This window comes from Anabrus simplex, chromosome 4, assembly GCF_040414725.1.
Source record: "Anabrus simplex isolate iqAnaSimp1 chromosome 4, ASM4041472v1, whole genome shotgun sequence".
NCBI classification, from domain to species: Eukaryota; Metazoa; Arthropoda; class Insecta; order Orthoptera; family Tettigoniidae; genus Anabrus; species Anabrus simplex.
In genome coordinates this window covers 57,420,287-57,438,231 of record NC_090268.1, presented here as the reverse complement: position 1 = coordinate 57,438,231, position 17,945 = coordinate 57,420,287, and the positions used below count along the sequence as shown (strand labels likewise).

Below are 17,945 nucleotides of genomic sequence, written 5' to 3'. Positions count from 1 at the left end.
ACTAGACTAAATTTGTTCACTGCTATGGTCATAGGCCCAACTTGGTATTACAGCAATCTGTTAACCACATCAATGAATGCAAAGTATCTTTTCAGACTTTGTCTGGGTTAGCAGGCAGGTTTTTTGTCATCATCTCCTAAAAGGGCAGCTGCTCTTAACAAAGTAATACAGAGACGATTACCAACAGTAGCGCCTACTCGATGGATATATGCTGGTAGGCTCGTTAATGTTGTGTCCTCTCTCTATACAGATATCCTTGAATTCTTCAGAGAAATGAAAGATAACGCAGACAAATGGGACGGTGGAACGAGAATTCAAACTAAGGGTCACTATGTTACCCTGCAAGGCTTTGATTTCTATTTCCTATTAAATGTATTTGATGAAGTGCATCGTCAATCCGATGTTCTGTATCATATCCTTCAGAAGAAAATATGTGATATTGCCTTCTGCTCCAAAGAGATCCAGCAATTTAAAGCGTTTTTGCACACAACCAGAAATAATTTTGAAACTATGTGGTCAAAGTTGCAAGACAATGAAGGGAGGCAAGATTACCCTCAAAAGCGCGAGAGAATTGATTTTATCGGAACTAAGAAATCATCATATCTCCGATTGTATTTGGAAATAACTGACATCATATCCGACCAACTATTAGTTCGATTTTCTGATATTAACAAGCTAGAGTTCCTTCGGTTAATTGATATTAACCAGTTTAACAATTTCGCGATGGAGTTCACGAACAGTGCCTATCAGTCGTTAGTGAAGACCTATGGACGAAATTTTGACTGCATGAAACTTAATAGTGAACTCTGTCTGTCGTCTACACCTTGTGAAAAATAATGAATATGACCCCTACCAATATTTGCACACCAGTGGTCTTAAAAAAAGCATATCCAGAAGCAACGAAATTGATTGACTTCTCACCATCAGGGCAACTAGCGCTTCCGCTGAAAGAAGCTTCTCGGCCTTAAAAAGGATACACGCCTTCCAAAGAAATTCACAAGTACAGGAGAGGCTCTCTGCACTTTCTTTGATTGCGACTGATTACTGAAGAGGCCTAATTTCTACGATGCTGTGATAGATATTTTTGATGCCACAACGTGACGTCGTATCGACCTGAAGTACAAATAGGAAATACTGAGATAAGCCTTGAAGCTCCGTTAGAAATTAATTTTAAACTTTATGTTTATGAGTGCATAAGTAGCCTGCCATACGTTTTCCATGATGTGAACTATTTTCAATTAGTGCATGATCGAGACTACTAGTTTCTATGATGTTGATGCTCACTAGTGTTCAATATAGTATGTGTCATTCAGGGGCGCAGCCAGGGGGGGGGGTTACTGGGGTTTAGAACCCCCCCCCCCCATTGAACTTTCACAAAAAGAAAATAAATAGAAACTGACAGTAAACAATAAACTTCTTTTATGTGATCAAGATAAACTCCCTGCAATCTACTGCTTGTTGAGAGTGTTTGCCACCCTACCTGTTACCACTGCAGCCAGTGAGAGATCATTTTCAACATTAAAACGCTTTAAAACCTACCTCAGAAATACCACAAGTGAAAGTCGACTCAACGGGTTGGCTCCCTTGAACATTCACAGAGACATAGTTGTAAAACCAACAGATGTGTTAAATTTATTTTCTAGGAAGCCTCGAAAATTAGATTTTAGATTGTAAATTGAACATACCGTTTGAGATAAAACTGCTGACCTCGATCATATTGTTCTTGTTCTGTATTTTAGAGTAAGAATTTTGTAGTGTATTGCAATCTGAATATCACATACAGTAATTCACTCTTGTATCAGTATCCTTATGACAGTCATGCATGCGCGTACCAGACACGCACAAGCACAAGCACTTTCATTATGTTATATCTTAATTTTGTAACTGTAACCCCCCCATTGGCCGATCCTGGCTACGCTACTGGTGTCATTTCATAATTTTCAAATGATGTTATCTTATACACAAGTAATATCAATTATCAAATCTTTCACTTTTATGAAATGACAACTGTACTGCTCATAAAATTGCTGCAGTGCGAGCTACAATATACTCTCAAAAGGAATGTGGTAACACTTTTCAAAACGTCACGCGTCGCCACTGGACGTAAAACTAAATACATAGGTACTTAGTGGCATCGCGTGCTTAAAATCTGTTGGTGTGCATACAGTAGATTTAAAAAAAAAAAAATGTATAAGTTGCTCCTCAATCAGATCAACGGCAGCCCACTTTTTAAATCTATTGGAAGTACCGTTACTTATCGAATCAGAGTAAACCAGATTATTATTTGATGAAAGATTCGGAAGATGTTTCACAGGCGCGAGAATTGACAGGCTTGCTCTACAGCGACTGTGTTCGCTATCGTTCATACCGCGTGACGTCATAGCGCTCCAGCCAATGGGAGCTTCAACCTCCGGAGTAGCCTACCTAATAGTGTAGTTACTTTGCATTGGATCCGTATTTGTTTCGTACGGCTAGGTACGACCGCAGTCGTACGTATGAGCCGCGCACATTGGTAGCGAGCTCGTCCGATACGACTGTTCACTGTTCGCTTTTGTCTTCCATTGTCAACGTGAATAACCTCTTTATGTTGGAGAATTATCTTCTGAGATGCAAAAGACAGTATCGTAGAAGTGAGTGGGTTAATGAAATATACCTGAAAAGGGAATAATTAGGGGAATTACATCATATCTAGGAAGACTTGGAAGAAAGGAGACGAGCTGCTCGACTGAGTGGTATGTGATATAGATATTGATTCCCATAGGGAACCTGAAATATTTGTCCTGAATGAGTAAATTTATAATACCAGTATATATGGGGCGAAACGCTGGCAACCAGGAATGAGTTAGCTGGAAAATTTATGTCCAATAACGGACCTTTTATGTTGGTATTATAAGTTGTATGTTCCGAGCTGTCAGTGGAGAGATGGTGTGGAATGACCTCAGTAGATGAATACGTTTGAGTGGTGTCTTTAAAAGTAGGAAAGATCACAATGTGAAGAAAAAGTTGGAATTCAAGAGGACAAATTGGAGCAAATATTCATTTATAGGAAGGAGAGTTAGGGATTGGAATAACTTCCAAGGGAGATGTTCAACAAATTTCCAATTTCTTTGCAATCATTTAAGAAAAGACTAGGAAAACAACGAATAGGGAATCTGCCACCTGGGTGACTGTCCTGAATGCAGATCAGTAGTGATTGATTGAAGATAATAACAAAACTCAAACAAAATAACTTTGCATTATCCTCACAAAGCATAATAATAATACTTGGAGAACGAAGAAAGCAATTACAATACAACCACAGATGCCCATTCCTATCATTTTGATTAAATATGACTTTATTTAAAATGAAGTATATATGACCAATAAAAACCGTGTCATAATGTTTGTTGTTGTTGCTAGCTGCTTTACGTCGCACCGACACAGATACGTCTTACGGCGACGATGGGACAGGGAAGGGCTAGGAGTTGTAAGGAAGCGGTCGTGGCCTTAATTAAGGTAAAGCCCCAGCATTTGCCTGGTGTGAAACTGGGAAATCACGGAAAACCATTTTCAGGGCTGCCGACAGTGGGATTCGAACCTACTATCTCCCGAATACTGGATACTGGCCGCACTTAAGCGACTGCAGCTATCGAGCTCGGTAATGAACTTTTCAAATTGCTCGGAGTTTGTAGGTAAAGATCCGGTAAAATCCTAGCATGTTGGGAACGTGATCGAACGTTGTATCTCCACCGCGCGTATACACACGACTAAGTCGTGTGCAGTGTGCGAGCCTGCATAGCATTACTAGCATATGGATTGTTCGTACATATTAGTGCATGTTCGTAAGACGTAATTTCGTACGAATACGGATCCAGTGTGCGTTCAGCCTTAACCTTCTCATTCGTTTCAGTTATATACCGGTACTGTAGTACTTCATGAGATTGAAATCCATACACCAGTATAGCTTATTTCCTTTCAGAGATGTGCCACATCAAGTAAAAATTATTTATGAATCAAGTAAAAATTGTTCTAAAGGTACCGGTATATTAGAATGAGTAAATAAAAAACAAAGCCATCTCCATATGTCTTAAAACACCCTTGGAGGAGTGGAAATGCTCCAGGAATTAAAGTGGTACCTCCTCACTTTTAGTGCAAGCTGAGTGATCTCAGGACCAGGTTCCTCTCTACAAGTTTCTAAATTTTTTGACTTCTTGACGAGAAAAGAAACGCTCGTCCTTCCAGGTGAAGCAAGCATGCTCTACCACATTGGCTAGGCAGCCCCTATATTAAAGTGAATACAAATTAATTACTCTGATGTATTATCTGCATAACAAAATATGTTTGTGTAAGAAAGGATAGAATACATGATATTGTCCATTTATACATCATTTGTGTACAATCATCTGAAATAATCCATGCCTATTGTTATCATTTCAGATGTTTGGAGTATGCTGTACAAATCCTGTAACGCAACGTCCACCGCAACCACCGAGACCGACTCCACCTCCAGCAACGGAAGCACCACAGAAACCTATCATAAATCCTATTCCCCCAAACTGGCCTCCACCTATACCTACCCATCCTCCTAACCATACAATCCCCCCTTTACCAACCCATCCTCCTTCCCCTGGCTGGCCAGGACTCCCTTCCACTGAGAAGCCAACGCAGCCTGCACTACCAACTCAGCCAACTCTCCCAACAAGGCCACCAACCACCGCTAGACCTCCTTGGCAGCCCCAGCCCTGGCCTCCTAGCGTACCAACTCACCCACCAGCACCCACTCATCCAACAGTTACAACTACTACAACAGCAGCTCCAGCAACAGAAGCTAGTCCCCCAGTCATAGGAGGAGATGCGTCATGTGGAGCCAAGAATGGCGTTATGGAACAAGAAAGAATCGTGGGAGGACATAATGCAGATGTTGGAGAATGGCCATGGATTGTAAGTTGGAAAAGTTGTTTGTGTGTATGTATGTGTGTAATGCATGTATCACAAGATTAGATAAACATAAGCCCTAAAAGTCTCAGTAATCTTCTTCCAGTTCTTTACATTTCATTCAAAGTCTAAATATTGACAAATTTGGTGTGCTTGATTCTTCTGCAATGGTTTTTATTATTATTATTATTATTATTATTATTATTATTATTATTATTATTATTATTATTCATCTTACATCATGGCTGAAGCATCATGACTATCATAATTCACCTATGTAGATGATGAGTCATATTCCCCCAAAGCCTTCATTGTGGTTACTCGGAGAGAACTCTGTACTGGGCCATTCACCGTGTCGATTCACTGCACTGGTACTCGTCCTCATGATTTGGTCCCTTGACCTTTGCCCTCAACAATCAACTTTTGAAGACTACCTTCTTTTAGAGTAATATAAACATTTATCCTCTTATTCAAAACAGTTTTCAACTGCTGAGATGAATTTTTATTCTATAAATGTTTATATTAATGTAAAAATTAACTGTCAATATGGAATGAAGTTTATGACCTGTAACAATGACTACCTTCTTGGCATAGAAGAATTGTTAGTAGACATTATAAATGATCTCAACATGGCTAGAAATTTGAATCCTTAACCTGGCAATGGTCGTGCCTTTGGTGCATCTTAATGTGATTGCAGTGGGTCACAAAATATTGTTTGATTTGCTTTATATAACATCTTATATTTTATACAAACTATTCCAGCATATCAATTAACAGTGTTTTTATAATATGAAAATGTCCATACCTTTATTTAAATCTTTACAATAGAGTTATGCCCCAAAAACCAACACAGCTAAAAGAAGTCACCATAAATGGTAATAAAATCAAAATAGTAACTCAGTTTAAATATCTTGGAGAAGTAATAACACATAACTTAAATGAAAAAATCTCAATCCAAGTAAGAACAAATAGATTAGCTAAAGCACAAAAAATAACATGGGATATCTACAAAAAGAAATGTCTATCAATAAATACAAAAATAAAACACTACAACACAGTTATAAAACCGGAAGCTACATATGCAGCAGAAACACTCTTTTACCTGAATAAACAATCAAAGACTGACAGACTTCAGAAAATTGAAAGGAGGATTGGAAGAACCTGTATCAACAAAAAATATCAGAAAGATGGACAGTGGCGGTTAATACCTAACAAAGTCGTGTACAAAGAGCTAGAACCCATTACAGATACTATGCGTAAGAGGAGACTGGGATTCTTTGGACATATCATGAGGATGCAGGACTCAAGACTTCTGAAACAACTAGTACAACACAATCTCGTCTCAAAAAATACCACAACAGGATGTAAATGGATCAGAGAAGTAAGAGAGGATCTGAAGGAAATAGGCCTTACAACAGAAGACACCAAAAATAAGATAAAATTGAATACAAAACTCAAGAATACAAACCTCCGCTTTACCCTTACACAAAACAAACCAACAACACGCACATTTTCAACTGAGGAAAGGGCACGAAGATCGGAGCGTCTGAAGAAGTACTGGGAGGACCGCAAAGCCCGAACAATCCCTTCAAAGAGACCTGAACGACGGACTGACTAAAGTGATCCTATGTGGTCATAAAAGAAGAAGAAGAAGAAGAAGAAGAAGAAGAAGAAGAAGAAGAAGAAGAAGAAGAAGAAGAAGAAGAAGAAGAAGAAGAAGAAGAAGAAGAAGAAGAAGAAGAAGAAGAATTACAAATTTATTATTGAAAAATCATTACCAAAAAATTGCAGGCAATTCAAAAATTCTCCATATTTTCTTGGAAATTAAAAAAGCACAAAAGTATTACATTGGAATGATATCTAGGATAATTTAGACAATACTTAAATTTGTTTTCAAATGGACGTCATACTAAAATTTTCAATGTTTTTCACACATGAACTTTTGCTATAGAGAAAATCAGAGAAAATAAACTAAAATTAACAAATTAGTAAATGAAGCGATGTTTTTACAAACAATGGAGATGATAGACAAGTTTACACTAATCCAGCTTCTTGCTGCATTAAAGTACTAGTTTAGACATTTTCCAGTTAGTCTAGGTAGGTCAGTTTCCCATGGTTTCCACACATGAACTTCTTGCAGGATTGGTAACATTTGTATCCAGTTCTGTGGCACAGTACACATCTCTTTCATTTCCTGGCACCTTTGTCTATTTGATGGTCTTTAGGGACTGGATACTCTTCTCTCAGGATATGCATTATTTCTGATCTTAGCTTACGGTTAAGATTTCCAGGCTGCAAACGAGACCTGATGTAAGGAAGGGCCAGTTTCTTGGCAAGTTGTTTCATGAAGTGCCCCCTTATGAGATGTTTGTCTTTGTTATTCCAAGCATAGACAACTAATGCATTTATAGTTGTGACATTTATAGTTAGGGACCTTATATTGGATTTTCTTTCCACAGAATATATTCCTACAGATATAAAGTGACAAAAAATTATGCATACGAAAACGGTCATGGTGAGTCATGATGATATGCAAACAATTTTGATCAACAACTTGTAGGTTTGAACTGATCAGTGACTACTGCGCTGTGTAGAGGGATGAGAATTAGAATGATAGTGGGAGGTCGGGCTGCATTGTCACCATTGGTGGAGGTGGGGCTAATGGAAATATAAGCGTGTGGGTCTTAATGACCCACCATGACCACTCTCGGGTTAAATAAAATTAGTCATCTCACATAAAGGTCATAGCAGTTGCTGGTCCTTCACTATTACATGCCACTATGTTCTCCATTATTATTGAACATGCTTCAGTACACTGTCACTTCACAACTCATTCAGCCCCTTGCATTACTACACTGGCCTCTACTGTACAGCATGCATTTGCAGTTACTCGACCCCCCTGCCCCCGCTTGCTTTAAAGAGCTGATTCACTACAACTTGCTCGTAAGTCACTATTGCATTTTATTTTTGTTACTTCATTTTTCTAAACAACTACTTTGTATAATGAAGAAAAATTAAACATCATCCACCAATTAGAAGTTGTAAGATTTCCAGCTTTATTTAATTTAGTACCGGTATTTAAGTAATGAGTATTACTTTAATAATTTCCTTCAGATTGATTCCTTCTACTCTAGTCTTGTTTGCCTTTATAAACTGATCCAACCACACATCCAACAATGTTCCAAACATTTGTAGGCAGCTACTTGAAAACTTCACAAAGGATAGAGCGACATGGAAGAAAAGAAAAAAAGGTATCTACCCTGGTAAAAAAAAAAAAAAAGAAAAAAGAAAATATTCAAATATTACTATTGCTATATTTTATGAAATAGTTCTTGTTGCTACTAGCTCATGGCCTAACACTTCATAATATCCTTTTTCCTCACAAACTGTTTCTTTTTGTGATTATTTAAGCCTTTGCTTTCACCATTCATCAAGTCTAGACGATAACTTTCCCATTTTTCTTCATAATTGTGCACCAAAAAAGTATATCTATAATGTGAGTTTATGATGATGAATAATACAGCAATAAATGGTGAAATAAGGCTAATGATTCAGTTCAATAATGGTTCAACTTAATGGATCCAACATTTTGAATTTGCTATTCACAGATTTACAAAGTATTTCCCAAAAACTGAAAATAAAATGAATAATATTTTAAAATGATAAAGTACTATTTAATCTGCAGTATAGTGTTTATTTACTATCAATTTCTCTAATTAATGCATTGTTTTTGCTTCTTCTTCTTCTTCTTTTCTAATTAGGCAGCACTGTTTAATGGAGGGCGACAATTCTGTGGTGGCTCACTAATCGATGATATCCATATTCTAACAGCTGCTCACTGCGTGGCACAGTAAGTAAATTTACTACTTATCCAGCAGTTAGTGATGGTACAAAACAGGGAGTAACTATAAAAATGTCTTGATTTCCACTCATGTACACAATCAAAACAAGTATGTAGTCCAAGAAAATAAACTTTTACCCTAGAAATAATCAACTCCTCAAAACTTCATTATAATCTGTTTATGTCAGTAAATAAGACACTTTTCAGTACATCATAAGATCTTCTGATAACAAAACAAAAAACAAAAAATAATCAATTAACCCTTCCACTATGTTTCAGAAATACAATGAAGAAATTCCTTCAATGAATATAGATATAACTTCAAACACTAATCAATTTTAAAATTTTTACAGCATGAGCTCCTGGGATGTAGCTCGACTCACAGTCCGGCTAGGAGACCATAATATTAAAACGAATTATGAAGTACGTCACATTGAGAAGAAAGTGAAACGAGTTGTGAGGCATCGTGGGTTTGATTCCAGAACTTTGGTAAGTCATAATGGAGGGAAATGAAATCGTCTCCTTCTGCAAAGTCACTTTTGATTTCATCATCTCTCTCACCTGGATGATGATGATAAATTCAGTAAAATTCCAAATATATGTAAACATGCACATTGCCATACTTAAATGATAAAAAAGTCATTTATTAGCTACAACACATTTTAAAGATGTCATATAAACTGTTTCTTGAAAAATTAATTTAGAAATCTAGACATCTAATTCTCTCTCTCTGATCTAACATGGAATGAAGTACGATATGAACAGCAATTGAAAATAACATTAATCTGGAAGAATAATGTTTAATATTACCAATCCATACCATCAACTGGGGTGACTATAGCCACAGAGATCACTATGGTCAAAAACTAGTACTAATTTACCATACTAAATATCTAATTAGGAGTAAATTCACATGTTTATCTCACAAAGAGAGAGAAATTGGAGAATTTTTTTAAATACAGGTTTAAAAAAGTATTGCATAAATAGGCTTCATGGAGAGTTGCTATTGTAGCCTGTGTATAAAGGAAACAGGAAACAAAAAGCCAAAAATTACAGGCCAGTCAGTTTGACATGTGTTGCATGTAAGCTTTGGGAAAGCATTCTTTCTTATTATATTGTATTATTTATTTATTTATTTATTTATTTATTTATTTATTTATTTATTTATTTATTTATTTATTTATTTATTCTTGACTTACATTTGTGGCAAAGTTAGGGCCCATAGCCCTCTCTTACACTTAACACTTTAAACAATAACATTTAAAAACAAATTTAACGAAGAAATATACCTACTATAATTCATATTTTAATATAATATACACCAAAGTGTATGAAACATTATGTCTTGTAACTTCATCTACTGGTCCTTGTAATTGTTTCTACTTTTCTTTTCCAGTACAATGATGTGGCAATCCTCACATTAGATTCTGCAGTTTCTTTCACCACACAGGTACATCCAATATGTCTACCTAGTGGAAGTGCTCTCTACGCTGGTCAAGATGCCACTGTGATTGGATGGGGCAGTCTTTATGAAAGTAAGATTTGGTTGTGATCCTTTTGATAATGTGGAAAATTTAATCAAAAAATTCACATTCCAATAATCCTGATTATCTATGCCTTTACAGGTGGTCAACAGCCAGGGGTACTTCAAGAAGTTACCATTCCAATCTGGACAAACCAAGAGTGTCGAGCAAAGTATGGTAATGCTGCCCCAGGAGGTATTGTGGAGCATTTCTTATGTGCAGGGCAAGCAGGTCGTGATTCCTGCAGTGTAAGTATATTGCTAGGTCTAGTATTTATATTCATAAAATTGTTGAGATACAAAAATGAAACAGCTCATTTTTAACTATATCACAATCAACCCACACCACCTTTGCATCTACACAAACAGACCTTCAATTTACCACAACAACCACCTCACAGGCTGGCACTCAAATAAACACACACAAAAACCATACAAGTATGCTCAAACATGCCAAAACCAAAAACTAAAGGTATACAAATCTCTAGGGTCTTTAGTACAAAGACAAAACAAACATAACCAGAAAATGGGACAGACCAAGTGACTTGGCAATGTGGTAAGGGTCGCGCAGCTGAGAGCTTGCATTTGGGAGACAGTGGGAACTCCACTGTCGGCAGCCCTGAAGATGGTTTTCCGTGGTTTCCCACTTTAACACCAGGCAAATACTCAGGCTGCAGCTTAAATACGGCCACGGTCACTTCCTTCCCACTCCTAGCCCTTTTCTATCCCATCATCGCCATAAGACCTGTACATGCTGGTGTGACATAAAGGAAATTGTAAAAAGGAAACAACCTGGGACAGGACCGAAATCAAACCCCAACATATCTCTGAAGGCAACAGCCTCCCAAAACCAGTGTGAAAGTAGTACTAAACCAGTCTCTCTCCCCACACTCCTTGTTCCAAAAACAAAGAAATAACCATCCACATAGCTAGGGTATGGGGAAAAAGAAAAAATATGCCTCCCAAGCGTAAAACGAAATTTCAATTTCCACTGCAGCAGTTGATAATTCGATGTTGCACAACTGTCAACAACTACCTTAATTTTTGTCAGCTGTAAGAATAACCACGAAGCCTCCTTTCCTAGTTGTCTGTTCATCAAAACAGGAATCAGGAAAAACCTCATGACCAAGAGCACACAAACGCAAAACAACTACCATGACTTCTACTTTTACACATATCACCTCTTACAAAACCACACTAAACAGACATAATGACACTGGCTCTGTAAAATCAGTCTTATCGGAACTCACGGGAATTAAGTGGTAACTTAGGCAGGTGAAAATTTTTTCAAATTAAAAGAAATTCATAACTTTTAATAAACCTGACTTGTGAGAGAACTTCCACTCACTGGGGAATGGTGACAGTGCCTCGCAATACAACAACACTGGAACCATGAGAGGGTACCATCCACATACAGTGAAATAACATCCATTGTGGTCACCTTATGAATGGTCAACCCCACACTAATTTGCACAGGAGCACAGAGAGAACACCTCCCTCACTACCAAATGCATATATTCCAAAGTTATAAGTACAATGCTCGTTCAGCTCCATGGCTAAATGGTTAGCGTGCTGGCCTTTGGTATACGGGGTATCAGATTTGATTCCCAGTCAGGTCGGGGATTTTAACATTCATTAGTTAATTCCTACGGCTCGGGGGCTGGGTGCTTGTGATGTCTTCAGCTTTAGGTTCCCTCTTAGGCGTCAACTCGAAAGACCTGCACCAGGTCTCTCTGGAGGCCACACGCCATTTATTTAGTGCAAGATGGCAGATCCCCTATCGGTTGTTTACCTGGTCTGTTCTTAAATTATTTCAAAGAAATTTATCAAGCATCTCTCTTGGTACATTATTCCAGTCCCTAATTCCTCTGCCTATCATGGAATAGATTGTAAATAAAGGGTACAGATCTCTGCACATGGTTATGAGGGTGTTTAGAGATTGTAGTAAGGATATAAAGGAGAGGGCATATAAGTCTCTGGTAAGACCTCAACTAGAGTGTGGTTCCAGTGTATGGGACACTCACCAGGATTACTTGATTCAAGAACCGGAAAAAATCCAAAGAAAAGCAGCTCAATTTGTTCTGGGTGAATTCCAACAAAAGAGTAGCATTACAAGAATGTTGCAAAGTTTGGGTTCGGAAGACTTGGGAGAAAGGAGACAAGCTGCTTGACTAAGTGGTATGTTCTGAGCTGTCAGCGGAGAGATGGCGTGGAATTACATTAGTAGACGAATAAGTTTCAGTGGTCTTTAAAAGTAGGAAAGATCACAATATGAAGATAAAGTTGGAATTCAAGAGGACAAATTGGGGCAAATATTTGTTTATAGGAAGGGGAGTTAGGGATTGGAATGACTTACCAATGGAGATGTTCAATAAATTCCCAATTTCTTTGAAATCATTTAAGAAAAGTTTAGGAAAACAACAGATAGGGAACCTGCCACCTGGGTGACTGCCCTAAATGCAGATCAGGATTGATTGATTGATTGATATTTGCCCCAATTTGTCCTCCTGAATTCCAACTTCATACTATGACTTTCCTACTTTTGAAAATTCCATCTAAACTTATTTGTCTCCCAGTGTCATTCCACGCCATCTCTCCGCTGACAGCTTGGCACATGCCACTTAGACAAGCAGCTCATCTCCTTACTGTACTCTCAGCATTTTTCTAATACTACTCTTTTGTCAGAAATTACCCAAAACAAATCATCTTTTTCCTTGGATCTTTTCCAGTTTTCGAATCAAGTAATTCTTGTGTGGGTAGCATACACTGGACCCATACTCTAATTGGAGTCGGACCAATGACATACATCCTTACATTCGTATCCTTACTCATCATCATCATCATTTCCCATAATCCAGCTGTAGCTGGGTAGAGGCAAATATGGTTACTCTCCACTTTCTTTGGTCTTTCCACCACTCCTCCTCCAACACTGTGCCCCAGTCCAGGTTTCTTTCTCTAATACTGCGTTGGATTGTGTCCTTACATCTCAATCGTGGTCGTCTGTGGCCTCTCCTTCCTTGCATTTGTATTTCCATCACCTTTTTTTGGTATTCTTTCATCAGATCACTCATTTGCTTTATGTGCCCAAACCATCTTAGTCAGCTCTTATCATTCATTTTTTCCACTCCAATTTCTTCCCAGATTTTCTCATTCCTTATTTTGTCTCTTCTACTCTTCTGTATCATACTCCTCAAGAACTTCATTTCAGCTGCCTGTCTTAGACTCTAATCCTTCTTTGTCATTGTCCAAGTTTCTGCTCCATAAGTTGCTATGGGTACGTAATACACCTTGTACATACTTTCCTTTGCTTGCATTGGCACATCTTTGTCCCATAACATGTTTCTTACACTATGATAACACCTTCCAGCTTGAATCATCTTACTGATTTCAGCATCCAGTCGAGCATTCTCTATTAATTCACTCCCCAGGTATTTCAACGTCTCCACTACTTCCAGGGGCTTGTCTGCAAGACTAATCTGATCTTTCCGTTCTTTCTCCCCTCTAGTCATAACAAGAGTTTTACTCTTTTCTACACTTATTTTCAAACCACATTCTTCAATCTTCCCATTTATCACATCCAACTGTTCTTGAACATTCATGTTCTCTTCTCCCCAAATCACAATATCATCTGCAAATAACATGATGTTCATTTCTCTTCCTCCATATGGTGCTTTTGCTGTTCTCATGATGTCATCCATTACTATTGTAAACAGAATTGGCAATAGAACACTTCCCTGTCTCAGCCCGCTAGTGATTTTGAACCAACTTGTCCTGCCAATTTGTGTTTGCAGGCAACTACAACATTCCTTGTACACTGCCATGATCATTTTTATTAATCCTTGTCCAATTCCTTTTTGCACCAATTGTCCCAAACTTTAGTCCTGGGGACACGGTCATACGCCTTTTCACTATCAATGAATGTCATCACCATATCATTCCCATACTTCCATTGCTTTTCCATTAGTTATCTCATCATGAAAATAGGCTCTATTGTCGACCTTCCACTTCTGAAACAAAACTGATTTTCCAGTATTTGATTTTCAACCCTCAACTTTATTCTACTTTCTAGTATTCTCTCCATTATCTTAGCAACATGGAATATAAGAGTAATTCCCCTGTAGTTCTTCAATACTTTCTTATTGCCTTTCTTGAAAATTGGGATGATTATTCCTTGTTGCCAATCCTCAGGGACCTGCTTATTCTCCCAGACAATCCTGAGAAATCAATATATCTACTGAAGGCCTATAGCTTCAGCTGCCTTTATCATCTCCACTGAAATTTCATCTATTCCAGCAGTTTTCCATTCTTCACCTTTCTTACTGCCATTTCAATTTCATTCATTGTAATTTCTTTATCCATTTCTTCATCAGCTAGTTGCCTTTCCTGGTGATCCGTTGAATGACTGTCATTAGGTCTCATGTCAGCAACTTCTAAAAATACTCTCTTCATCTATTTCTTATTTCTTCTGGTTTTGGAATATTATGCTGCCTTCATCCTTCACAAATCTGGTGTTTACTTGATCTCTCTTTATGTTTCTTAAGATATCATACAATAATTTCTTGCTGACCTACATATCATCTCTCAATTTCTGTATGAATAAGGCCCTGCTTTTCCTCTTCTCTTCCTCCACTACTTTCTTGGCCAAATTCTTTGCCCCCACATATTTTCTACTTTCTTCAGTCTTAGATGTTTTCCATGCTTTCCATACCACTTTCTTTTCCTTCACTTTAATCTTTACCCTATCATTTCACCCATGTGTCTCTTTATCTTTCACATTTCCTGATGTTCTACCACATACCTTTTCTGCACATCCAACCTGTGCTTCCTTAAATCTTTTCCATTCATCTTCAACATTCCCCATCTCTGTCCTAGGTACCAAGTGTATTATTTCCCTTTGAAATTCTTCTTCTATGCTTTTCTCCTTCAACTTCCATGCTTTTTTTTTTTTTTTTTTTTTAAATCTTTCCCACTCTCAGTTTTCTTATCATAACTCTACTCCACTAAAGGCTTCTTCAGGCATGGCTGTAACATCTAAAAGGTTCTTCCAGTGTTCTTTCTCTATGTTTATATAATCAATTATGGTCTTTGTTCGTTTATCTCCCCAACTATACCTTGTAATCTTCTGACTGTTCTTCATCCTAAACCAGGTGTTTCCAACAATCATTTGGTTCCTTATGCAAAAATCCACCAACAACTCACCTTCTGGATTTACATTTCCATATCCAAAGGGCCCTACAACATCTTCCTCTCTTTGTCTTTCCATTCCAACTTGTGCATTTAGATCTCCCATCAATAGCACTTCCTTATCTTCTGTCTCTCCAGTTCCTCTAAACAGTCCTCTAAATGTTCATCTATGCAACCCGTTTATGCAGCATACAACTGAAATAGATGTTTCATGCCATTTTCGAACCGGAGTCTCATCACCATCATTCTATCGCTGAAGCATTTTGTAGATTCCACATATTCTTGGATTTCTTTTCTAAGTATGATGGCCACTCCATTTCCTGCTAAAGGTCCTCTGCTGTAATACAGCCTGTATCCTTCTTTCAGAGGAATCTCTCCTGTGCCCCTCTTCTTGGTTTCACACAATCCAAGTATAGCTATATCTTTTTCTCTCATGAAGTCAACCACTTCTTCTGTCTTTCCCGTAATTGTCAGGACATTTACTGTCGCAATCTGGATGGTGTTGATTGCCCACTTCTCACAGTTCTCCCAGCACCCAAAGAGCTGCGCGTCGCTTTTTGCAGGGGATGCCCTAAACTTTTCTGAGGCACATATCTGCTTTATCCATATAGGCTATTGTTACAATGGGCTTGCCACACCCAAAGGTATTTATACCTACTGCCAGGTTCAAAATTAGGCCGCCCCTAACATGGAGACAGACGCCTTACATAACTGCTCCTCTGAAGTACAGACGCTATGGGTTTGCTCCTTCCGCTGTCTCCACCATACCGAAGTTCATCTTCTCCACCGTAGATGCTGTCGAGGACTTCCCTCATAATCCAGGGCAAGAACCCTCCATATTTATGACCCCTGGAGAGAGGGTGTCCCAGTATTTTAAAGCCCCCAGAAATGGGGCTACCTGTTGGTCCACGGGTTGTATTGGGTATTTCAACCAGCCCTACATACTGTAGGGGCCCCCTATTCACCATCTGGGGATGCACTCTGTTGGGGTCAGGTTCCCCTGGTTACTTTTGGAAGTTAACCTCACCCACAAAGGCTTACTACTACCCCTAAATACCTTTGTAACCATATGAAGAGATCTGTAACCTTTACTTCCAATCCTATCAGTGTGATTATGTGATTACCCCAATGAAGATCTAGATACTTTTAATGATCCCCTATGAGGTACTTCCACCCCATCAACACTTTAACTAAAACTGAGAAAACTTTCCTCTTGGTGAAACTTACAACCTGACTTTTCATACCATTTACCACCATATCCTTGTCAACTGTCCACCTCACAACATTGTCAAGGTCTTTTTTGCACTTACTTAGAATCCTGGAACTTATTTATTACTCTACACAATATAACACCACCTTTTCTCACATTGTATATACAAGAAAACATAAAGGTCCAATAATACTACCTTTGGGACTCCCTTCTTAATCATTACAGGCTCAGATAATACTTCACCTATTCTAATTCTAGAATTTACCCCCACCACTATTCAGTCACTCTTTTGGCTAGTCCAGTAGTTCTCATTTTCATCAGGAGTCTCTCATGATCTATCCTTCGAGAGGTCAGAATAGCAATGTAGTCCATTTGACCTCCTGAATCTAAAATATCTGCTGTATCTTGCTGGAGAACTTAAGTCTCACTGGAATAACCTTTCCTAAACCCAAACTGCCTTCTACGAAACCTGTTAGTAATTTTGCAAACGTGTCAGATATAATTAAAAAAATTGCTTTCCCAGATCTCACATGCAACCCATGTCAAATGGACTGGCCTGTAATTGTCCGCTTTATGTTTATCAGCCTTTCCTTTGTTGACGGAAGCTACTACATCAACTGTCTATTAGCTCCTTCAGTAATAAAATAAATAACAGTACTTCTGATATGGTACTATTTCCCAACCCATTACCTTTAGTATATCCCCAGAAATCTTATAAATTCCAGTTCATTTTCTGGTGTACATAACATGCACACCATCACCTTGCTTACCTCGAGAATATTAACAGTTATTCATAATATCAATGCTATATGGATGGTTAACGTCCATTAAATTACTATAGATCTTACGATATGCCAGAGTGTGGGTAAGGTGTTCTCTAACGTGCCAGTAAATCTGCTGACAGAAGCAGTGGCAGCGTTAAGAAACCTGCAGACCCCGCACGGGGCATGACTATTTCTTAATTCAGTAGTTGAAGAGTGATTTGACATATTGATAAAGCTACAGCACATAACACAGTATAATTTGTATTACAGAGGGTTATTCCAAACTTAGACTGTCGTAGTGCAGAGCTTCTTTCATCAATAATAACCATCCCTTGCTGCCACTCACAACAATCAACAAGGGTTTTGAAGTAATAAGCCAGTTCTGAAAACCCAGTAGTCAATGAAGATGCAATAACAAAGACATCCTCCTTATCTAAACTCTAAATACTGAAGTTCTGAGGCGGCTTATAACTCTCGGCAGTCAAGAGTAACTAAATAGGCCTATGGTGG

The 17,945-nt window shown here is 38.2% G+C and overlaps 1 protein-coding gene across 1 annotated transcript in view; it reads left to right on the top strand.

Moving 5' to 3' along the window:
- l(2)k05911 (lethal (2) k05911) overlaps positions 1-17,945 on the top strand; it is a 28,992-nt gene that overhangs the window by 6,531 nt on the left and 4,516 nt on the right. The window contains exons 3-7 of the mRNA XM_067146202.2: positions 4,417-4,920; positions 8,676-8,764; positions 9,109-9,244; positions 10,152-10,290; positions 10,381-10,526. Of these exons, the coding sequence (XP_067002303.2) occupies positions 4,417-4,920; positions 8,676-8,764; positions 9,109-9,244; positions 10,152-10,290; positions 10,381-10,526 (1,014 nt within the window). The remainder of the gene's footprint in view (positions 1-4,416; positions 4,921-8,675; positions 8,765-9,108; positions 9,245-10,151; positions 10,291-10,380; positions 10,527-17,945) is intronic.